This window comes from Cervus elaphus, chromosome 3, assembly GCF_910594005.1.
Source record: "Cervus elaphus chromosome 3, mCerEla1.1, whole genome shotgun sequence".
NCBI lineage: Eukaryota > Metazoa > Chordata > Mammalia > Artiodactyla > Cervidae > Cervus > Cervus elaphus.
The window spans coordinates 41,421,530-41,447,590 of NC_057817.1; the positions used below are offsets into that span (position 1 = coordinate 41,421,530).

At 38.5% G+C, this 26,061-nt stretch overlaps 1 protein-coding gene across 2 annotated transcripts in view; it reads left to right on the top strand.

Moving 5' to 3' along the window:
- The window catches only part of PTPRR (protein tyrosine phosphatase receptor type R), a 269,220-nt gene that overhangs the window by 25,881 nt on the left and 217,278 nt on the right, over positions 1–26,061 (top strand). For both annotated transcript variants that reach the window (XM_043887108.1, XM_043887116.1), the window contains exon 2: positions 546–844. In XM_043887108.1, the coding sequence (XP_043743043.1) occupies positions 546–844 (299 nt within the window). The remainder of the gene's footprint in view (positions 1–545; positions 845–26,061) is intronic.

Below are 26,061 nucleotides of genomic sequence, written 5' to 3' on the forward strand. Positions count from 1 at the left end.
ATTATTATTCAACCACAATAAGTATACTCAGACTTTTGCCCTTAGTTAGCTTCAAATAGTCTACAAGTATTAAAACTTACACAGAGTTGATTATAAAATATCAGCAGGATAAAAGAAGTATGAAATAAAAATTGTATGAAATGCTATTGATTAAAGGGAGGAAAGCTTGAGTATGATATAAAGAGTTGTCATTTGAGGAATAGGTAGGACATCCAGGAAGAGTTGCTCAGCAAGGTGTTAGAACCATGCATTTAGATAAAGGAGGAAATTCCTGACTAAAAGATGCATTAGAATATCTGAAATATAGGACTTTTTCAAACTATACCCACCTCTGTGCACCCAAAACCTCCGACATGCCTCCATACCATCAAGTGTGTTCTCCTTATTGGGGATAATGGAGTAGGGATGAAAATGGAGAGTAACTGATCTAAATCCTTCACAAGCCTTAAAGCTTTCTAAGAACAGGTAGTTCTCTTTATCAGATAATCTATTCAGCTCAGTGAAGAAGGTCTTTGATTTTTGCTTCTGCTTCTTCCCCCTTTCAGGATGCCTTTCAAGAAATAATGATCACTTTTTGGCAATTCATCAGAAGAAGAGTGGGAAGCCAGCATTCATTTATCACCACTCGCAAGACATTGAGAAGAGCCTGGATATAGCTCCACAAAAGACACACAAACATAACTACCATTCCTCTTCTGAAGCTCAAATAGGCAAACACCACCAAATTGTTAACTCAGCATTTCCTAAACCCGCATATGACACATCTCTCAACCTGTTGGCCATGGCTGGTCAAGACCTTGAAGTGGAAAACCGCCCAGTCCCAGCAGCAAATGTGATTGTGGTGGTAAGTATTGCATTTAACTGATGCTGATGTTTTCCTCTGTGGTTGATGCTTTCAAACAAGTGAAAACGAATGGTGATGAGTTATCATTGGATCTCAGTGACTATTTACCATAGCATTTCTTATTCTCTGGTGTTTCCTTTTTGTTAATTGATTATTATCTGCTGGCTTCCTCTTGAATGTAGGCCCGTAAAATAAGAAACTCTGTCTGTATCTTCTCTGCACAGCCCAATGCAAGGTGCATAGTAGGTGCTTAATAATTTGAACAAAAAATTGTATTAGGAAGTCTTTACTTATGTTGGTTCATATCCTGCACTTTTGGATCATATCCTGAACTAAGCCTCCTGCCTTCTGTGATAATTTGCTCTATGTAGATTGGCTTGAGTCTCAGTTTATATATAAATTGTTGTTGTTGTTGCTTAGTCGTTAAGGCATGTCTGACTCTTTTGCGACCCCATGGACTGTAGCCCACCAGGCTGCTCTGTCCATGGGACTTTCCAGGCAATACTGGAGTGGGTTGCTGTTTCCTTCTCCAGGAGGTCTTCCCAACTTAGGGATCAAATCTGCATCTCATACATTGGCATGTGGATTCTAACACTGAGCCAACAGGAAAGCCCATATATATATACGTATTTATTAAAGATCTTCTGGTCACTTGACTCAAATGGTAAGAAATGAAGGGACCCTGAAAGGGAAGAAGTGATGTTGAAGGAGGGGAGTTTTCTAACTGAAGTAGATAAAATGGTTGGGAAGTAATTGATGGATAATATTCCTAATATCACTGAACAAGCATCACCTTTTATTAATCAAGGTGATGTAGTGGGTCCATTGTTTGCCTTCTTAGGGTTTGTAGCCTAGACCAGAGGTTCCCAATTTCTGGAAGTATCATAAACTTATGCTAAGGTTGACAGAGCATTTGGATTCCAGCCCCTCTCAAGTTTAAAATTATGATAGGAGGATTCACATTAAAACTACAAAGCACTAGCTAAATGAGTGTTGATTGCATTTCTGTCTCCAAACATAACCAAATATGTTGACTTTTAAGGCAAGATGATTCAATGAAACCATGTTTGTATTTTGGCAACCTCTCTATAAGCCTAATGTAGTGAAAATTAATAAGCTTTTGTTCCTTTTCTTTACTTTTTTATCTACCACATATATGACAGCTTAGTATGGAGGATCGAAGATCCGTTCATTGATGTTTTCAACTAGCATGCACTTAATATTTATTATGATCCAGCCATCATTTCGAGTATCTAGAAATACCCATCATCTGGGGTATCTACAAGTGAAATGGAGTCTCTTGTTTTGGTTGGGAAATGTCTGGGAGGAATGTTGGTAACCAAAATAAAATCATAAACTGAGAACATAATATGAGCTTTTGTTAAGAAAAAAAAAATGTAGGTCATTTTGCTGCTTGAAAAACTCAGACAAGTTTTCTGCATTTACATGAGTAACATGTTCTGAAGGTAAAAGCCATGCACTGTGTCTATTGAGTGAAGACAAATGATGTTAATGATGTTGGCTGTATCTCTATATGCCTGTGCTGATGCTCAGACTCGGGAGAGATATTTCCTCTAGTGACCATCATACACTCATCGTTATCAACTCTTAAAGTCACTATGAATTACAGATCAAGACGTTTGTTCTACCTTCTGATGTCATGTACTGTCGAGTTAATTTAATATTATGGAGGATAAAAGGCATCAATGAGGAATTCTGGCAGGTCATTTCACTTTTAGTCCATCTGTGGTTTAGAGATTCATGAAGAAGCTGTGCTTTTTCTTTGGGGTGATGATGACATGGAGGTAATAGGCAATTTTGCTGCATTAGCCTTCACTAACCTCTCTTGGTCTAGACTCTAACCATGCTGTGGCTCTGGTAGCTGGCACAATTGCTAGTGCTAATGTTTCCTGTAATCCACTTACATTACTTATGCACATGATGATTTACTAGGAAAACCAGGGAAGTAGGGTTATTTTTAAATAAATCAATAATTTTCAGCTTGCTCAAAAAGCAGAGTGTCAACATTTAATCAACTATCAGCTGGTTTGAAGGTTCATTCTATACAGAAAGGAGAGTTAGGAATGGAACATATGTAGTGGAAGGGAGATATTTCAGCTGCTAAACGACTTTGGTGGAGTAATTGGTATGTGTTTGCACACACACACACACACACACACACACACACACACACATATATTGCAGTGATACAAAAGAATTATTTTGTGGCTTAATTTATACCAAAATGAGTAGTATCAATAAATATTCATTTCCTGTATTGGGGGAAATGATTGCAGTCTTTTTCAGCCAGGGAAAGTTGGGAAAACCTACTCCCAACTTCCAAAATATACATGTAAATAACTTTTAAGACTTCCTAGCTCAGAGGAGAGATCACTTGTTTCTTTCTCTCTCACTTATTCCTGATGTCTTTAAGATGATGAATTTTAAAATAAAAAATTATCAAGGACTTGAAAGTTGCATGTATCCTTCTTATTTTCCTGATTCCCGGTTGTTGGCACAAAGCATTTCAGAAAACATTTGTCCCCAAATGATTTTTTTTTCCTTTTTATCTTTCTTTTATAATCAGGAAAATCTGTAGTTTATTTATTCCAGGGAGAGGACAGCACAATTAGAATGTTTATCCTAAAGCATGCTAACTATGTTCCAGAAGCTCAATTGAGAAGTTGTTCAGATTTTTGTACAAAGAGGAAATATGAATATCCTCAAGGTCAAGACTGTGGTAGGAGTTTAAAAAAAAATGGCTCTAGCCAAACATGTGCTGAGAATTCCATCAATATACATCAGGTCGCAAGGCTACCACATTAAGAAAGAGGGAAGTCGGGTGTGAGGGAAAATGGAAGCATAGAAGAAGACACAGGCTTTTCCAGTTCAGCAAGTTCAGCATAGATTGCTGAGTGAAGGTTTTAGCTTGGGCAAAGTTTGAGAAGACTGGGGAATAGGAAGGTTTTGGAATAGAGAGGGTGGGGATTATATAGTAAGATTATGGCTTACTCCACAGAATGGATTGGAGGGAAGGAAAAGGGATAGGAGGAGGAGGAGGAAGAGAAGGGGGTGAAGAAGAAAAGGGGAGGAGAGAGGACAGGAGAGGAAGTAACCGAGAGTAACAGGAAAGAAAGGAGGGGAGAAAGCAGGGGAGGGGGGAAGGGGAAGGAGGAGGAAGGAGGAGATACAGCGGCAGTTCTTGGGGCAGTGGGAAGGCTTTGTGAGCACATAAGATGATGGAGAGTCTCCACGAGCCCAAGATGTTCTCTGTGGGATTCCTAGAATCCCGAAGCTTCTTGTCTCACTTACCACTCACCCAGACCATTACCCAGACTATAGACTAAATTAAGTTACTTACTTACTTCATCCCTGAACAGTTTGTGGCCAGGTAATAAAATAAGGCACATTATCTCAAACTAAAACCATACATGCCTCACCCGTAGAGCATCCCTAAAAACCCACCATCTGTTCACCTGAATAAAAATTGGGACACTATTAACAAGTAAAGGCAAACTAGATGCCAGATAGCAGCTAAATGTATGCGAAAGCAGAAGATCTGGACTTCAGTTTTTATTAAGACATGATAGTGCCTTCAAGAAATAATGAGGATATGACAGCTTACAACTTGTCCTCAAGAAAATGATTCTTGTACCAAAAAATATATGACTAAAGTCACACTGACAGTAGCCCAAACAGGTAGCAAATACACTGATATAGGATAAAATCAAATAAAGGGGCTTGGGCTATGTCTTAACACTCAGACTTTTTGCCTATGAGGACTATGACTTAGTTCAATCTTTTGGACCCAGGATATTTTATCCCAAGAAGGTTCTGAACTTATGAAAACCACTCTAGCCTGTATACTTCTTGATGCGTGCATGCATGCTCAGTCCCTCAGTGGTGTCCAAGTCTTTTGCGACCCCATGAACTGTCGCCTGTCAGGCTCCTCTCTCCATGGAATTCTCCAGGCAAGAATACTGGAGTAGGTTGCCATTTCCCCCTCCAGGGGATCTTCCTGACCCAGGGATCAAACCCATGTCTCTTGTGTCTCTTGGGTTGGCGGTTAGATTCCTTACCACTAGCGCCATCTGAGAAGCCCATACTTCTTGATGCTGCTGCTGCTGCTAAGTTGCTTCAGTCGTGTCCGACTCTGTGTGACCCCATAGACGGCAGCCCGCCAGGCTCCTCCATCCTTGGGATTCTCCAGGCAAGAACACTGGAATGGGTTGTCATTTCCTTCTCCATACTTCTTGATAGTGACTGCTTATATAGTGGGGACCAAGATGGCTGCATTCATGCGTAGGCTAAGTGATTGCAGACAGTGGAGTGATGGTTATAGTGGGCAAGCTCACAGAAGGTGGGAAGCAAATGCAGGCTTTGGGAAAATTATGAATTATTGTGTGTCAAGCATATTCAGGGTCTGATAGTAAGTACCAAGTCCAAAATATTAAATGGATGCAAGACGTAAGCCTAATGCAATGTAGTGTCTTCCAATGCAGTCCTGAGACACTAGTCCCAAGTTCCTAAAGAAAATAAATATAAAAAACCTCAGAGAAAAATCTCTACCATGTTTTTTTTTTTTTGAATGTTGAGCTTTTTTTACTTTATTTTTAATTGAAGGATAATTGCTTTGCAATATTATGTTGGTTTCTGCCATACATCAACATGAATCAGCCATAGATATACATATGTCCCCTCCATCGTGGACCCCCCTCCCACCTCCCACCCCACCCCACTCCTCTCGTTTGCTACAGAGCCCTGGTTTGAGTTCCTTGAGTCATACAGAGTATTTTTACCGACTATCTATTTTATATATGGTGCTGCTGTGTGTGCTCAGTGGTGTCCAACTCTTTGCAACCCCATGGACTGTAGCTCACCAGGCTCCTTTGTCCATGGAATTTTCCAGGCAAGAATACTGGAGTGGGTTGCCATTTCTTTCTCCAGGTGATCTTCCCAGACAAGGGATCGAACCCGTGTCTCCTACATCCCCTGCATTGGCAGGCAGATTCTTTACCAATGAGCCACTGGGAAGTCCAAAATGTAGTTAAATATGGTTAATATAGTATGTTTTGTATTATGTGACTTGTAATGAAATAAATTTTTTAAAAATTGGATTGCTAGGTCTTATCCACCTTTTCATGGATGAAACTGCAGAGGGCTTGAAATCACTGGGGACTGTCTTGGAGCTTGGGTGCCACAATCTTCAAAGCAAAATTGGAAAATCTTTATATTATGCTATTGCTTATTACATACTTCTACCTGTAAACTTCCGGGAACATGACATATAAACTTCAGGAAAGGTAGCTGTGTGCTAAAACCATATTATTGCAGAAATTGCATCATATATGATAAAAGGGGAAGAAACTGTGTCAATAAAGAAACTTTGAGCCTTAAAAAAAGCCTTCATGATTGATGGTAATTTACAGGCAAAAAAATCAAAACCCTAAATCAATGTTTCTCCAAGTTATACAATTAATAAAAGGTGCTAGAGGCAAAATTCAAATTTGTCTGACTTTAAAACTCAGACGGTTTCATTTTTAACAGAAGATATTTGGTTTGCTTTGGGAAAGTACTGTAAATTTTCCTAATAGAGAATGTGACTTTATGAATTACATTTTATTTAAGCTAGTGATAATGTTAATTTTTATACTCTAAAAATACATTCATCGATAGCTAGATGTTCATGTTGGAGCCAGAGGTTAAAAGGTAAAAGATCCACTCCACAGATAATAATATAAAATGCATTATAATGTAACATTAGATTTTAAGAAAGTCTAGTAAAAGAAATTCTGCAGTCTACTTCAGATATTTAGTTAACTTTTTACTCTTTTCTGAAACAAAAGCCTCCATATTAAACTACAAGATCTTCTTACATAATCGCCTTTCTTTTAAAATCCCAAACATTTGCATTTTGGAAAGCTTTGTGCCTAGATTCTCCAGATATTATTGTACCCCTGCAAAATCATCTTGAAGTAGAAATTCCGTTCTCGAGGTTGGCACCCTGACAGTCAACAGCTGTCACCGTCTGTTGCTTTTCTCCATTTCTAGCTACTAAAGCAGCAAGGAGAATGCTGGAACACATTTTATGTGTTGATAGAGGTCAAGCTTAGGCAACGTCTATGTGAAGTTTCAACACTGGGCCACTCAGTACATCTGTTTGTTTTGGATCATTTAGACTCAATATTAGAATGATGGGAAGTCTTAAGAGAACTGACTTAATTATCATACTAATTGGACATTGGATATTTAGTAATGTTTTTAACTCCAGAAGTAATATATTTTCATAGCGTTTCAGAATATTTAGAAATATAGAGAAGGAAAAAAGAGGAAATAAAAATAATCCTTAGCAGATAACAGTGTTGTCTTGATATATGTATCTATCTATATGATCTTTTCAATATATATGTGTATAAATTTTTTTTTTACCAAATATGCAATCAGGATATGTAAGATTTTGTCTTTTTTTTTTTGCTTAGTTTATATTGCATAAACTATGATATTCCATCATATATCTTCATATTATTAACTATACAGCATTATTTTTGTTGTTCACTCACTCAGTTATGTCTGACTCTTTGTAACTACATGGACTGCAGCATGCCAGACTTCCCTGTCATTCACCATCTCCTGGAGTTTACACAACCTGTTGTCCATTGAGTTGATGATGCCATCCAATCATTTCATCCTCTGTGATCCCCTTCTCCTCCTGCCCTCAATCTTTCCCAGCATCAGGGCCTGCTAAAAATTCCATTGTGTAATAGATTTCACAGTTTTTATGTATTGATGTATATCCCCAATACATTCAGTAAGTTAAGACAAAAGGAGAAATAAATGTTGAGTATATCAAATATAGTACTTGATTCCATTGCAACTGCCTCCTTAATAATCTTGAGAGAATTTTGAGAGTTTATCTTAAGGGAAACTGCTTTCTTTATGAACTCTATATATAACTGTAATATAGGATCGATTTTTTTCCACTTGGTCAAATTATGTGTTCCATAGACCTCAAATCTGAAGCAAGGGAAATATTTAAAGCAGTCAAGGAAGTTAACAGGACAAAAAAAAGGATGTCCTGTTAAAAGCATATTTTAAAATATTCTATTTCCGGACTTTTCATTCAGGAAGATGGAAGGTGCTGTGTCTCATTGTGTTGAAACCTAAAAACTCTTTTCTTCAGTCCAAAATTTTCAATAATGTAAAAACAAATAGAATCTGCAGATGAACAAAGAGGATATATTATCTTTTGAGCAAATATTTACTTGTCAGTTCTCTCTCTAAGAATTGCCCTTCGGTTTTCCAGTTGTTAAGAATTGTGCTCTTGCATCCTGGGAGTGACTTAGTCCCTTTTTCTTTCTTTCTTTGTTTCTCTCTAATTATAAATACCTATATGTCATGCTTGGAGAAGGCAATGGCACCCCTCTCCAGTACTCTTGCCTGGAAACTCCCATGGACGGAGGAGCCTGGTAGGCTGCCATCCATGCGGTCGCGAAGAGTCGGACACAACTGAACGACTTCACTCTCACTTTTCACTTTCCTGCTTTGGAGAAGGAGATGGCAACCCACTCCAGTGTTCTTGCCTGGAGAACCCCAGGGATGGGGGAGCCTGGTGGGCTGCCGTCTATGGGGTCGCACAGAGTCGGACACTACTGAAGCGACTTAGCAGCAGCATATGTCATGATTATTTGTGTGTTTGTTTGTCTTACTGTACAATGCTTTATTTAAAATCTAACTGCTGATGGATAATTCAACTGGGCTTTCTGGGCATCTGGCCTTGCCAGTGAATAATGAGATTGGCCCCGTTTAGCAAATGACTTAGTTCTTTCACCATGATCCCTGTAACTCAGACGGTAAAATCAATTTGTTCCTTTCTCTTGTTTTAAGAAAACATAGGAGTTAAAAGTCTCTGGAAGGTTGTCTCCTTGAGCAAAGTTATGAAGCTTACTCATTGGTAACTTTTATCTTTAGCAACTGAGCGCACCACAGATGCTGCTTCATTCCGTGGGTGACCACATGGCCGCCAGGGAATCAATGGTCACAGTCCCCTGCCCTTTGATCCATTTACCACCCCCCACCCCCCCACCCCGCCAAACCACATGTTTTCGTGAACCAGGACTGAAATGAAAAATCCCACTTTTTTTTAGATTTTTTTTTTTAATGTGGACCATTTCCAAAGTTTTTATTGAGTTTGTTACAATATTGCTTCTGTTGCTTATGTTCTGGCTTTTTGGCCAAGAGGCATGTGTAATCCTAGCTCCCCAACCAAGGATTGAACCCCCAACACACAGACCTCACATTGGAAGGGAAAGTCTTAACCACTAGACCACCAGGAAAGTCTCGTAAATCCCACTTTTAACACCAAAATTCAAAGGAAAAAATCCTCCTCTGGTATTCCTCTGCTCTCCACATTCTCAGTACTCTGGTTATGACATTTCTGGCCACCATATCTGAGGGGAGGGCAGGTTTTCCACACCAAGCAATTCTGCAACACCAGCTGGGTGTCCTCCAATTTAATTCAGGTCAGACACTCTCTACTGGGAGAGAGCATCAGATCCCACAGGCTAAGGTCTTAGTCCTATGAAAGTTCAGGTGCCAATCACAAATCCAGGTTGTTACCTGTGCTTTTGATCAACTGTCTGTAAATTGGAGTTCCTTTGAACCCTTTATTGGGTTTGATCAGTTTGCTGAAGTGGCTCGCAGAGCTCAGTAGGACATTTTACTCAGCAGATTGCCAGTTTATTATAAAAAGATATAACTCGTGAAAAGGCAACTGGAAAGATGCAAAGGGCAAGGTATGTGGGAAAAAATGCAGAGCTTCCCTGCGCTCTCTGGGTGCACTGTTCTCCAAGTACCAACCTCTCTGAACCCTGTTCTTTGGGATTTCTATAGAGGCTTCGTTATGCAAGCATGATTGACTAATTCATTGGTCATGGGTAATTGATTGAACCTCCTAGCCCCTCTCCCTGCCCCAGAGGTTTGGGGATTGGACTGAAAGTTCTATCCTTCTTTCCCTGAGGTTATTTCTTCTGGCAACCTGCCTTCATCTTTGGAGAGATGGGTGGTCCAAAAGTCACCTCACTAATGTAAACCCAGGTGTGGTTTATATGAATAACAAAATATACCCATTTCACCTTTATAACTTGAGTTAGTTCAGGAACTGGAGACGACTAAATAGTATAACAAAAGATGTTTCTGCTGCTCTTATATAGGAAAGTGTAAGGGTGCCAGGAACTGTGAATGAAGACCAAAATATTTTTTCTTATTATCACATCACCTTAGCCATTTATCATTGCATTTTCGTCCTGTACTTTATACATTTTTCCAAATATTCCTTTTGAAGAGTGAAAGTACAACCCAGCCAGTATTCATAACCCAAGTTGCTCTTTTCTAACCTATCTGCTGTATTTGGACCATATGAAGCCAGAAAAATAAACCAAGAGAAAATCATCAACTTTACATCTTTCAATTTAGCCTGTTTTTTCATATGATTTAGTCATTTAACTGAAACAGCAAGTTAGCAACAGAAACTTCAATGAAATAAGAAGAAAAAGACCCACTTTTGAGGGCTAGGACAGATGTTCACAGTTCCTAAGACTGCAGGAAAGACGTGTTTGTGAGATTTGTCTGCCTTTTTTTTTTCTGGAAATGGCAGTCACACGATACAAATTCCAAGAGAGCTGGAGAGAACACTGAGATATACATCAAGATAATCAGGGCTAAAAGTCTTAATCCCAGATTTCCTGAATTGCATTTATGAATGTCATTCAATTATTTTGAATATCTTGGGATTCTGTATGTTTGTGTGTCTGTAGTTCAAAAAGGCCTCTGATTTTCTCCTGCTTTCATTATTGACCCAGTGAAGCTGCACGGTTTAAGAATTTGTCTATTTTTCCTGCCTGAAAGCATGGCAACTAGAATTAGGTCTTTAACCAGAACAAGTTATTACGGCATGTTGGTTTACTGTGCTTTAAGCCATCAAGTTGCTTAGAGCTGGTCTGTATTTTAAATAGAAAGTATTGAGCAACAAATGGCAAAATTTGTATGAAATGAGCCCCTATGCAAATTCTTTAAATTTAGACTTTTAGACATCAGCAGTCTTCTTTTTATGGGCAAATAAATGTTTCAAAATTTCCTCCTGTATGACAGGTCATGGTAGCATCTTTATACTTAAATGTAATTTTTGAAATTATAAAATCAAATTAATTAAATTAAATCTATGATAAGCTGGATTATGAAAAACAGCCAGTTACAGAAAGCAATGTATTTCTTGTAACTGTTATAGTATAGGTAAGTCATGGAGACGAGAGAAGAGTATGTGGTATCTGGAAGGAAATGAGAATAAGCAGGGGCAGCTGGATCCTCAGACATGCAAAAGGTTTGAGTGAACACCTAATGCTTGCTCCTTGAAATAGTCATTCATTCAGAAATATCATTGAGTACCTCCTATGTCCTAGGCAGTATAGTAGGCTCTGGTAATGCAAGAGTTGACACGCTAAACAATATCATTACAGCTGTGTAGCTCACATTCTGATAGGAGAAAAACAATAAAAACAAGTGAGCAACTGAACAGACTTCAGATGGTGATAAATGCAATGAATAAAACAAAATGAAGTTATGTGGCAGGGAGAGAGTGGTGGGACTAGACTAGACTGGATGTTGAGGGATTCTATTGTATACAGAAATACTTAGGGATTGGATCAAAGTATAGCTCCCAAATGGAAGCCACACATTAGAAGCATAACTTTGGAGTCAGCAGAATGGGGTTGGAATCCCAAATTAGGTTCTTATTAATTGTATTTCCTTTGGTGACTTAACATCTCTGTATTTCACTTTCCTCATCTGTAAAAAATTGAAACTAATAATACCCATCTTATGGAATTCATGTGGGAATTGAATGAGATAAAACATTCAAAGCACTTTACATCATGTCTGACACATAGTAAGATGCTTCACTCAGCTAGAGCCAGACATCTTGGAGTGTGAAGTCAAGTGGACCTTAGGAAGCATCACTACAAACAGAGCTAGTATAAGTGATGGAATTCCAGCTAAGCTATTTTAAATCCTAAAAGATGATGCTGTTAAGGTGCTGCACTCAATATGCCAGGAAATCTGGAAAACTCAGCTGTGGACACAAGAATGGAAAAGGTCTTTGGGATTTCATTCCAACCCCAAAGAAGGGCAATGCCAAAGAATGTTCAAACTACCACACACCTGCACTCATTTCACATGCTAGCAGGGTAATGCTCAAAATTCTCCAAGCAAGGCTTGAACAGTACGCGTGAACCAAGAACTTCCAGATGTTCAAGCTGGATTTAGAAAAGGCAGAGGAACCAGAGATCGATTGCCAACATCTGTTGGATCATAGAAAAAGCAAGAGAATTCCAGAAAAGCACCTACTTCTGTTTCATGGACTACACCAAAGCCTTTGACTGTGTGGATTACAAGAAACTGTGGAAAATTCTTAGAGATGGGAAGACCAGACCACCTTCCTGTCTCCTGCAAAACCTGTATGCAGATCAAGAAGCAATAGTTAATACTGGACATGGAACAACAGACTGGTTCCAAATTGGGGAAAGGAGTATGTCAAGGCTGTATATTGTCACCCTGCTTATTTAACTGATATGTAGAATACGTCATGCAAGATGCTAAGCGGCATAAACTGGAATCAAGATTGCCAGGAGAAATACCAGTACTCTCAGATATACAGATGATACCACACTTATGGCAGAAAGTGGAGAGGAACTAGAGCCTCTTGATGAAGGTGAAAGAGAAGAGTGAAAAGCTGGCTTAAAACTCAACATTCAAAGATCATGGCATCTGGTCCCATTACTTCATGGCAAGTAGATGGGGAAGCAATAGAAACAGTGAGACACTTTTATTTTCTTGGTCTCCAAAATCACTGCAGATGGTGACTGCAGCCATGAAGTTAAAGGATGCTTGCTCCTTGGAAGAAAAGCATTGACAAATCTAGACAACATATTAAAAAGCAGAGACATTACTTTGCCAATAATGGTCCATCTAGTCAAAGCTATGGTTTTTCCAGTAGTCATGTATGGATATGAGAGTTGGACCATAAAGAAGGCTGAGCACTGAATAATTGATGCTTTTAACTGTGGTGTTAGAGAAGATTCTTGAGAGTCCCTTGGACTGGAAGGAGATCAAACCCGTCAATCCTAAAGGATATCAACCCTGAATAGTCATTGGAGAGACTGATGCTGAGGCTGAAACCCCAATACTTTGGCCACCTGATGTGAAAATCTGACTTATTAGAAATGACCCTGATGCTGGGAAAGATTGAAGGCAGGAGGAGAAGGGGATGACAGAGGATGAGATGGTTGGATGGCATCACTGAGTCAATAGACATGAGTTTGAGCAAGCTCTAGGAGATGGTGAAGGACAGGGAAGTCTGGCATTCTGCAGTCCATGGGGTTGCAGAGTCAGACATGACTCTGAGTGACTGAGCAGCAACAACAATGGCAAATTGTTAGCATTGGGCTTCTCAGGTGGTGCTAGTGGTAAAGAACCCACCTGCCAGTGAAGGCGACATGAGACATAAGGGATTGCAGGTTCAATCCCTTGATTGGGAAGATACCTTGGAAGAGGGCGTGGCAAACCACTCCAGTATTCTTGCCTGGAGAATCCCAAGGACAAAGGAGCCTAGTAGGTTACAGTCCACAGGGTCACAAAGACATGACTGAAGTGACTTAACATACACGCATTATTAGCATTATATGAAACAGTGGAAAATACAGCTTTCTAGTCAGTACCAAGAACACTTGTATTTCTCCTGAGCCCTTGGTTGGCTTATATCACTTAAATACTGTGAATCATATTTCCCTCTTTCTCTTGACAGCTGGAAAGCTGAGAGCCAAATTTGTGGTCCACCTCTAGCAAATAGAACTTTATTGAGTGCCTTATTTATTTTGTGAACTAACCTCATTCTTGGCTGGATGTTTACTTTTCTTCACTTGTATTCTAATTCAATTTCCTCATTTCCTTAGTTTTTATTCAATTTTATTTTGTATTATTTGTGTTTTTGTAAGCTGCCATAAATCCTTTGTGTAATATGTTCTCTCTAAACAAATAGTCACTACAAGGAAATAGCCAATCAGTGTGGACAAGTTGAGTCTGAATGTTACATGTTCTCCCTTACAGGGAGAATTTGTTTAACCCTTGGGTTTGAAAATATAAGGAAATATAATTTATGTTAAAAATTACAATGTGCATAATGGTCTGTTTGGCTCACTGCTCAGCAGGCCCTTAGCCTCAGCCCAATCCAATGTCATGGACCAATATTCATTCTTATCATGAGTGGTTTGAGCCAGTGGGAACATAATGGTTTAATTTTTTATTTTTTTAACTTTTCATTTTATACTAGAATGTAATTGATTAACAATGTTGTGTTTATTTTTAAGATGTACAACAAAGTGATTCAGTTATATATATACATGTATCTATTCTTTTTCACATCCTTTCCCCATTTAGGTTGTTACATAATACTGAGCAGAGTTCCCTGGGCTATACTGTACATCCTTGTTGATTATCCATTTTAAATATAGCATGACTTGTGTACGTGTCAATCCCAAACTCCCTAACTATCTCTTTCTCCCTTAGAAGGAGATGTCCTATGTTCACATGACTGTTCTGCCACTGACTGCCTTTGAGATCTTGGACAAGTCAATGAACATTTCTGAGTCTCTGATTTTTCATTTTAATGGCAATTTAAATATGTGACCCGGCTACCTTCTTCTGCTGTTTTCCAGGACCAGTGATTGTACTGTGTAAAGCATACCACATTGTCATAATGTCTGCTGTTGCAATCATGGTGATGATAGTGATGGTGATGATGATAATCAGTAGGTTGTCAATTTTGTTGCTGATCTACTCTGATCTTGGCATAAAATCCCAGTACTGTAATGGGCTTCTTGCCTTGCTATACAAACCTAGAAGGTATCCCTCACACAGTAGTTTAAGCCAACAGCATCACCCAAAGCTGTGCATCACACAGCCCACCCAGCCACATGTGGTCACCCTGACTAAAGCCCTCCTTAACTTCCATTGCTAATTATCTAAGTTCTTGACATCATCTTCCTTCCCTGAGTGTCTGCTTTGTTCAGTCAACTGGTACTTCAGTTCCTCTGAGCCTGAAAACCTGTCTTCTTACTAGGTTTGTCTTTCAACTCCAATCTCACAGCCAGCCCACACCTCTTTCCTGCTGGTAGCTTTTCATGTTGCCCTGGGCCATGTCTTATGAAACTCCCACCTTCTATTCTTATCTGCAGAAAGCCTAACCATCTTTTCTGTCAGCCAGAATGTGCTAACACCTGCTCCACATTCACCTCTCATCACCTGCTCCCAGATGCAGTGACTTCTTTTTGCCTAGAATTTTCTGAATAAAATAATGCATTAATTGCCTTCAGGATCTTAACAGTTGCTGTATTGTCATTAGTTTCTGTTACAGAAAACATTTTTTAAAAGGTGTTATTAATCCAAATGCAGAATAATTTGTTGACAAATTAATAATTTATTAATAACCTCATTATTTATTCCCAGTTTACTAGGGAAGATCAGGTAATAAGGACTCCATACATATAAATGCATACTCTAGGTAATTGAAAGTTACCTTTATAATTATTAAGGGTGTGAACTTTTTAAATTTATATTATGCATTTCTCTATTTTAAATGGGTATATAGTGATTTTAATTACTTTTTAAAAAACTGGGTCATACTCTACAATTTGCTTTTCTTAATAGTAGCAGGTCATAGACATACCTCAAAGCCTTTAGATATAAATTTGACTAATTAGAATAAATATTCTAACTAGAAGAAAAATTCTAAATAATTCTAAATTTTGAAGGTTGCATTCACCATATTTTCTTAAACTATGCCTCAGATTCAGTGTACAACCAGTTGTTCTTTATGTTTTGTATTTGCTACAGTAAAATTGCTGCAATAAATGTCTTTAATACACACTCTTAGAGAAAAAAGAATATATAATATGTATGTGTGTATATATTTATTATAATATGTATATAATATACATGTGCTTATATATAGTATGTATTTAAATATATTTTGTTCATTTATATATATATATGAGATTTTCAAAAGAGAGTGTTTCTTACAAGAGTATTTTAGTTAATATATTATCAAATTATTATTTTCTGAATAATTGTAGCAATACCCTCTGACTAGTAATGTATCTGACTGATTCAAAATCTCTCTGGTAGCAGTTGGCTGCTGATTTTTTTTAATTTTTGCTGACCAGTAGGGGAAAGAATTGCACCTCACGGTTGCTTTGCTTACATTAGCATTTCCATGACAGTGTAAAATATTGAGCGTCTCTCAAGTGTATTGATTATTTGGATTGCCTCTCATGCAATTGGTTATTTGTAACTTGTGTATCAAGTTAATTATCTTTTTCTTAACAATTTGTAGAAGCTCTGTTTATTGGGATATAATCCCTTTGTCTGCCATATGGGTTGCCCAGATTTCCCTCTCGGCTCTCATTTCTCTTTTTTATGATGTCTTTTGCTGTACAAAGTTTTAATTGTTTTGCATTCAAACATTTATGTTGGCCTTCTTTAAAAAGTAACTTTCTTGTGGCTCTTTCTTTTCCACTTAACAATATATCATGGTCATTTTTACAAGGCAGGTTTAATTCGTTCATTTATCTTTCCCTAGTTTCTTCGTATGGGATAAGCTTATGCATGCATAGTTCTGTCTCAATAAGAAATCATTTCATTTTTTATTGTAATCATTCTTATTTAGCATTTTTTGTGTGTTCCTTCCCCTCTCCTCCTTCTTTTCACCCACTGCATCTTCTGTTGAACCCTCTTATTCTCCTGGTCATTCATACTGAGAACTTAGTGGGTGTCCTCTTATTTACTTTTTATACTCATAGAATTCACACACACATACATGTGCATGCACATACACAGTCACACACATATATGTACATATAGACATATACCTATGTTGAAATTTTTGTCATTTTATGTTCCACAAAAATGGTATAATGTTATAAATATTTCTTTGCTCTTTTTTCCTTTCTTTCCCACTGATAACTCATGAAAAGCTTTTCTGCTCCATGGTCATACTACTTCATGATGTGGTTATACCATAATTTATTCAGTACTTCCTCTATTCATAGTAATTCATATTGTTCCCACCTTTATTTTTGGCCCTATGAATAATGTTATAAAAAGATCTTTGTACATATGCTTCTACATGCTAGCCCTTTTATTTCTACAGACTAGATTCCCAAAAGTGATATTGCCAGGCTGAAGTAATATATAGCAAGATTTGTTTCCCAAAAGACAATAGGAATTTGCATTTCTACCCATAAGTACACAAGTACCACCACTTTTCATCTTTATCAAGAACAATGTTATCAGTCTTAATTATTGTGACTGACAGGTATAAATTTATATCTCATTATTACTTCTGGTTTCTTGAAGAAGCTATCAAGTATAATTGCCCTGGATGACTCCAGATCCTTGACTTCCTTTGTTACATGGTGTGGTATGTTAGCTTTGTGAGTTTCCTGATTCCTCTCGAATGTCTCAGAGTCACTGCCTCTGCCTGCTTCTAGGGGTCATGCCTCCACCCCACCTACTGGGTTGTCTCAGATATGTTTGAAAAGTTTGGACTTTAAAACCAGAAGACAGTATTTGCCCATAATATTTAAACATCAGTCAACAAGCTCTCAGTGAAGACCCAAAGAGTACCATTTATGAATTTAGTTTGATACTTCATAATCATTCAATTCTTAAGAAAAATTTATTTTCCAAAAAGTTAGTTAATGGGGGTCAGTTAAAAAGCTTGGATTCCCTGATTTACAATTGCTGGACACCATTGTCAGTCTGCTTAGAGTATAAATAAACTCAGAACCTGCTTATCACATAGCAAGAAAAATGTATAACCTCAGGTCACCAGCTTAGAAAAGGGTGATCACCTCCATCATGACATACTGACAGCTTCTTTAATGACAAATTCTGTTTGTCACTCACTCTTCCTGCCTCCTGCCACTACATCACTGAAATTTATAGACTCTGGTCTTTATATGTTCTGAATGTTCCTGTCTGGGAACATTTATATTCTTTCCTACCATGTCCCTGGGATAGTCTCATGGTAAAATTGTAGCCTAGATAAATGACCCCAGTGAAAGATAGCAAAGATGGCTCACAAAAGGAGAGAGAAGGCATATGCTGGGTGTGGTCCTATACACCCAACAGTCTCCCACGGAATGCACTCTTTGTCAAAAGATTCCAAATATTTTGGTTTCATAGGTTCATGCATAGTGAGAAAATCCTTCAGCTATCTTAAAGACTTTTCTTTTTTTCATTGATCATTTCAATTCTTTTTGCTTTGATTTTAGAGTCAACAAAACTGACTTCTGTTCAAGACCAGGCCTCTCATCCAGCTTAACTACAGGATGAGATTACTCCAAAGAAAATGGTTTTAAGAATTCTGGTTCCCAAGAAATTTATTTAAAAAAAAAACACACACAAAAAGGATTCTGGTTCCTATGCAATCAGCAATCACTTCTCTTTTCACATGAAATCACTAGACACCCAGCTGTCCCAGGCTTCTTGATTGGCATGCATTCACTTATGGTTCCATCACATCTAGGCATTAGCAAGAGGGAGTAAAATCTCAAAACTCCTCAAGTTGGCAGCCTGATCAGTTTACCACCCAGTGAAGTCTGAGTTGTTTCAACCACTTGATCTTTAAATTTACACACATACTAGTAGAGGAAGTAGTCTTACACACCACCTACCTGTCTAACTCACTTATTTCGCAGATAGGCCAGAAATATGAGATGTCTTGCTGGAGGCTTAAAGCTCATCAAGGAATAAAGCATCTTGAACCAGATCATCTGAATCTCAATTTCTTTCATGAAAAATTATGATATTAATGTCTGTTCTGTTTCCTTCACAAGGATTTTGGTGATGAGCAAATGAATCAATGCGTATGAAACAATTTGAAATAATTGTGTTATGAACGAATGTCAGATATCAAAAATTGTTTTATTTTTATTTTTTATTGACTTATTTTTTGGCTACATCATGTGGCATGTGGGGTCTTCATTTCTTGACCAGGGATCAAACTTGCATCTCCTGCAGTGAAAGCAGAGTCTTAACCACCGGATTGCCAGGAAGATTCCCACAAAATTGTTTTAAAGTTGAATGCTGAATCTGTTGTAGTAGGATTTTCTGGATGGATTATAATAGCCACCATTTATTGAGATGCTATCTATGAATGGACCCTCTACCAAACTTATTTCAAGATTTTTATTGTCACACCTCTAGGGCTCCCCAGGTTGTGCTAGCAGTGAAGAATCTGCCTACCAATGTAGGACAAGCAAGAGACACAGGTACAGTCCCTAGGTTGGGAAGATCCCCTGGAGTAGCAGTATACTTGCCTGGAAAATTCCAAGGGCAGAGGACCCTGGCAGGCTACAGTTCATTGGGCTGCAAAGAATTGGACTCAAATGAAACCCCCTTCCCTCCACATACACATTGTCACACCTCTACCCTTGCCCAAAAGGAATGGAATAGTTGATTTGTTAAACATCAGGATGTTTCTGCCATCATTTTTTCTGAAAGACATTTAAGATGAGCAATATATCATGGAGAAAAGAGTCAAATTCAGGCAGATCTTTTCCAGTGTCTATGCACTGAACCCACCTGTCTTCATGAAGCCTATTTTATGTGCCACTATATGACCTTCAATAGAAATGAGTAAATATTTTACAAACACAAAATAAAAATGTTTATGCCTGAACATAGTTTTACCTATACCCACATTTTAAATAACCTTAAAAAAATAAATCTAACTTAAAAAAATTTAAGTATCACTCCAGTCAATTCTGTTTATGGTCCTTATGACACAGCTGTATGAATTCAAAGTTAAAAATATCAGATTATTCAATTTATATCCATTGTTTTTTGTTCAGAAAGATGAAGTCTGTGTTTTCAAAAATAAGTTCAAAAGTGCCACTCTGAAAGCTCTGTTGTTACCTCTCTGAACTCTTTCAGGCTTCTCTACTGACTATTATTATTGTCTTTATGAAAATGAAGCCAAGGTGGTAATAGGAGGTGATAAAATAATCCCTGCTCCAAAATATATACACTAGCATCTATCACAGTCTACACTTCCACCAGTAGAAAATAATTTTCTCTAATAATGGCACTGAATTCCCAGGCTATCTGGGGTGAATGAAGTCTTGATATTTTAGCAATACCTAGGTACTGAGATATTCCCCATATACATTTTCTAGATAGCACCACCAAATAATTTATTTATGCCTTATTGATCCTGACTTGATGATGTATACTGTTGTACCTGTGGGGCTGTGGATTCCTGGCCTTATCCTCAAGGGATAAATGAGGCTTCAGATACATAATCTTGTCCACAAGAGAGTGACCTAGGCTTGGAGTATTGTTTTGTTGTTGTTCAGTCACTCACTCATGTCTGACTCTTTGTGACCCCATGGACTGCAGCATGGTTAGGCTAAAATGGGCCTTGGGTTGGGGAGGTCTGAGGAATCAGAACGGGAAGTACAGGGTGTGGACACCTAAGAGGCGTGATGGTGATTTGTTGCAGGGGTGGCTCTGAAAACAAATAGCTTCCATAGCCTTCTTTTCCTTTAGACTGAGTTTGTTACTGTTGACTTTTTCAGCAAACATCCCTTAGCCAGAGGGGCCACATGCTCCAAGTCTGTGAACCGAAGTCAGCCTACAGAGGAGTCTGTTGGTTCCAGGGTTTTGATGGAAACCCCAGGGCAGAGCTTTCAAGCAGGACGTGATGCTCAGCCTGCACCGAGTCCTATAGATGGCAGGTCCCTCATCCTTAACACTCTGGGTTTCCTGCTTGCCTTCTAAAATCGTTTCAGTTTGTAACATTGGTTTTGGATTTCAAGATCCACTGAACCTCTGTATCCCAAGTGTTGGTTGTACTTTTAATCTGTTCCAAAATTTGTTCACGTCCTTTACCTGTTGTTTTTCCAGCATCAAATCTGTGAATGCATCCTGCTTTACATATCCTCTGCTCAGTTAATGCAATAAAACTGTGAAAACCTTGCTGGAAATGTCACTGTGAATCTTTGCAAAGCCTGAAGGCTGCTGAATGCCATAAGCCTGTAGTCTGAAGCTGCAATAATTAAATCCTTCTTTAACAAGTGCTAGTAACACACTGTGTGTATTGGACATGATGGTTGTCAGGATGGCTTGAGGACAGTGGACTTTTCTAGAAGCCTCTCATGCTTCTAATATTCTAGTGACAGGAGGCTGTACTATAAATGTACTACGTTCACAGTGGATGGCAGTATCTGTCATCCCTGTCTTTGAGGGAATAGAGTATGAAGACCAGAATTAAAGATTTTTTGTTGTTTCTATTGAGCTGCTAGTTGACTAAGGATATATAGAAAACTCAACGTTGTGATCATGGTGAATCTAGAGAATATAGGGTAACAATAAAGGAATAACCATGTATTGGGCTCCCACTATTCGTAAGGCCATGGTAGAGGCTTTTCATCCCTCTAGTTCCTAATTCTGTCTCATATCATTATTCTCATTTTACAGATAATGAGATTGAGGCTCACAGAGGTTGTCACACAGAACATATCTCGTTTGACTTTTAAAGATAGTGTTCTTTCCACCATGTGGCTCTGGGTTTCCTCTCATCTGTGGGCTTTGGGAAAGGTCTGATCAGGATTGGAGATGACTGGTAACTATCTTTCTTGGGCTCTAGCAAGAGAACTATTTGTGCAAGGAAAATCAAGGGCTTTCTAGTAGATAGTAGGTTCCCTTAGTGCTCGGAAGCTCTGAAATTCATGGCCTGGATCTGTGAAAAATTCCATCTCTAGCTCTCGCACAGCATTCTCTTTGGTCCAGAAGAGAATGCCTGACTCCTTGGGAAGTTCCATGTTGCTATATTAGCTGCCTCGGGTGCTGCAATAAGTCGCCAAAAACACAGTGGCTTAGAACAACACTCTTGTATCATCATATAATTCTGGAGGTCAGAAGTCTAAAATCAGTCTTACTGGGGTAAAGTCAAGGAGTCTACAGGGCTGGTTCCTTCTAGAGGAGGCTTTAGGGGAGAAATAATTCCTTGGCTTTCCAGCTTCTAGTGGTCACTTGCATTCCTTGACTGATGACCTTCTTCTAGCAATGGCATCTTTCTGACCCAGCCATCCATCATCTCATCTCCTTCATTTTCCTGCCTGTCTCTCATAGAGCTCTTGTGATTACACTAATCTCATCTGGAAAATCCAGAATAATTTCCCACCTCAAAATATTCAATGTAATCATATCTGCAAATACGCTTTTGCCCTGTAAAGTCACATTCACAGGATGAAGATGTTGGCATCGCCAGGGGCCCATTATTCAGCATACCACAGCCGCTGTTCCTGGTGATTGCTCCACTGGTAATGATATCCCACTTCAGGCAGCTCAGGACTGCCCCAGCATCTCCCAAGACACAGAATTCAGAGTTGCTCTCGTGCGTACCTCCTCAAGGCAAAAGTGTGAGTGGCGAAGCCAATTTGGGCTTCTTGCTGTCAAACAGGACTTGCAATTTGGTAACCTCAATCTGGATGCAGCTCGTAGATAAATTTTGAATGTGCATTTTTTCCTTAAGTTGGGTGATCTATACAAAAATTGGCATTTTGGGTATTTAAAAATTGCGAGATCTGGCATCACAGTGCCATGTTTTCAAATGGCTGCATAATGGCTTTCACTTCTCCATTTTAGAAAGAGGATGTCTCTCCCATTCATCTTAGTCCCTGTCCCTGTCTGATGATGAATTACACTGGCCTTTTCACTTATTTATTTTAACCACTTGGACTGTGCAGTTTGAGTATCTGAATGTACAATAACGATTCTCAAACCACAGCATTAACATGCTTATCAGAGAACTTCTGTTCAGTCATTTAGAGCAGGGAAGTAACTTTATTTGTACTAGAATACTTTGTGTTAATCCTTGGGTATCCTTGCAAGGTAGAGAATGATCCTTGTCTTACAGCCACATCCTGACATTTGCAGGTTAGTTGGATCCTCCCTTTGGATGTTTATTTTTTCAGCCTAACATGCAGCCTTTGATCCACCAACACCTGGGCCAAGCATTCCTAATCATCAGTTTAATATTTCCTGTTCACTGGAGGCAAAATTTTCTACCTGTTACTGGGAAAAGTGACCCTCCCTTTCTTCTTCCTAAGACTGTTTCATAAGTATATCAGCTTCTTAAAATTTAGAATCTACTTTACTCCACAAAAAGACTGTCATTCTCTTTATGTCCACAGTCTCAGAGAGTGGCTGGTGTATAATGAGTGATTTATAAATATTGACTGAATGAATGAATAAATTATGATAATGAGTGACATTGGTAATGATGGCTAACATTTATGTGAACTTAGTTATGAATGAATGTTGTATCTTTAAATGAGTTAGCAATTGCAGTCCTGATAGACACAAGTTCACTGTGAGTGCATGCCCTCCCACAGGCCCTGGAAAAGCTACCTTATTTATCATATGATGCTCTGTTCCTGGCTACAGATGATAGGACCACAGAAAGATTTCTCAGCCAAGGATTCCCTATCCTTAACCTGACCAGGAACCTGTGACATGGCCAATTGCAAAGAGCATTCCCAAGAAATCAACCTAGGCCTCTAGGGTGTTTTGTTTTGAGAACTCAGATCAAGAGAAACAGTCTCTCTACAATTGGTAGCAGATGCTGGAGCAAATGGATCATACTGGGATTAGGGACAGACTCCCAGTCAGACTATGTGCAAGATGATTAGGCAGAAATAATGCAGCCACTGAGAGATGGAGGAGAATCTCAGTGCCTGATTTTCCAGCTCCCAGTTAACATTTTACTGAGGCTTGGCTATTTTGGGAGGGCTCTGAAATTATCTGTTGCACCCTTACAACTTTGCTTCATCTGTCTTTAACTCAGAAAGACTATCATTAAAATACTTGCCCAGAACGTTGCCTTAGCCTGGGATCCTAGCATGACAGCAGAATTTAATGAAGGAGGGATTGTCGAATAGCAGTGTGACCAAAGTGAAGATTAAAGGAAACCAAGAATTCTGACAGCTTCAGGTGCTACAAACTCCCAGCAAACAGAACTGGGACTCAACAGTTTTTAGTGTTGAATGTTTTTCAATATGTGAATGTGCCTGAATCCTTCCATTCTAAATGGTAAAAAAGTAATAAAAATACCTGAAGATACTTCACCCTGTTATAAAGCAAAAAGAAATGATAGCAATTGGTTCATTAGATTCATTGGACTGAAAAGGATGTCAAATAAAAAGAAACTGTTAATATTTAATCGGGCATTTTAGGAATCAGCTTGCTAAATTTGTAAAGATTGCATTCTTGGTTTTTTAATATGCTTCCTGGAATAACTACCTTCAAAGTGGGTATAATCTTTATGCAATTGCCTTGACATTAAATTTTTACGAATTAAAAAGCATGCTAGGGGATTAAAGTAGAATAATAGATGTAACATTACATGAAAGTAGGACACTCATAAATCATTTATGACTTCTTTGCTCATCAGGACTTGACTTTTTGAATCTTAATTGAAAACTGGCATGGATTTATTGTTGAAAAAAAGTAAATTGGTAATTCTGATAGCAGACAACTTTCATTAGGGAGTTAATTAATTTTAGGAGGCTGAGAGCCTGGTTTTTTAAACATACACAGTCATGTTGAGTCGTGGGACTTTATTTAATTACAGTCATCTTCTGGTCAGTGCACATTGTTTATCTTTTATTTTCATTCTGATCAATGCTAGTAAGATACAGCATAAGCTACTGTGAGCTATAATTGTATAGCAAAACAAAAAAATAGTGTTAGACCCCAAGTAGTCTTAGATGTGCATGTGTGTGCTCAGTTGTGTCCAACTCTTCGTGACCCCATGGACAATAGCCCACCAGCTCCCCTTTTCATGGAGTTTTCTAGGCAAGAATACTGGAGTGGGTTGCCATTTCATGCCCCAGGGGATCTTCCCGACCCAGGGACTGAACCCATGTCTCTTGTATCTCCTACATTAGCAGGCAGATTCTTTACCACTAATGCTACCTGGGAAGCCCAGGATTCAAGTAGGGCATAGGTCAATTGGTTGACAAAAAGACATATTCTGTAGCAATCTTAACACTAGACCAGTCCTCATGTCATCATATTTCTGTCTTCCTTTTATGTTTACTTACTCATCAATTGCTGTGATAAACTTGAACACTTTTTAGATCCCAAATGAGATACTATTATAAAAGATCAATTAATTGATTTTTTAGAAAGAAAAGATCAATTGCTCTTTTAATTAATTGATTAATTAACATTAATTTTATTAAGAAATAATAAAATTCTTTGATAAATTAAGCAACAGATAGACTGGCTGGTATACTTTATTGTTCTGAAGTTGTTTATATAATTTCTTTAGTTTTTACCCTTTGAGTTCCCTAACCATCTTAGTTCCCTTCTTTAATACAAATGATTATTCTACTAGTTATTGCACACCCAACAACATTAGTTGTAATACCTGTACATCTGTAAAAAAGGCAACATTCTCTTCATTTTACAGATGAAGAAACTGAGGCTCATGTATCTCACCAAAACGTAACTTTTTCAGGGCTGTGAAGTTCTGAAAAAGACTGTTTTTTTAAGTAAGCCCTGGAGAATTTTCAAGCGCTTATAAATTTTTGCACACTGCTTCACGTCTCCCACCAGGACTCTGGACAATCGCCCTGCTCGTCACTAATCATGAACTTTGTCCTGCTGACTGGGTTGATGTAGGAAAGAAAGGTCTGATCATGAGCAATCCTGATTTATTTGCCTTGTGCCCTCACCCTCTGGCCAGATGTCATCCTATTTAAAATTCTTCCTTAAAAGAACATGACAGTCTGAGGATCACCCTATTCTGAATTTGAGTTTACAGCCTGGTTTTGAAATCCAGATTTTATTCCTTAAGAACTAGATTTGGAAGACAGTAGCCAATTAAAGCCACCTGTTTATGGGCACAGTGATGTGTTTGGAGGAGTTCTTGTACAATGAAAGAGATTGATGGCCCTTCAACAGGATCATAACTCCTGTAGGCAGAAGACCATAATTTTCTTACCCAACCCCAAACTAAACAAAGGTCTCTGTGTGACCTAAAGGGGTGCAGTGTAACCCAGAACACAGCCCAGACTGAGATCAATCCCAGTCATTCC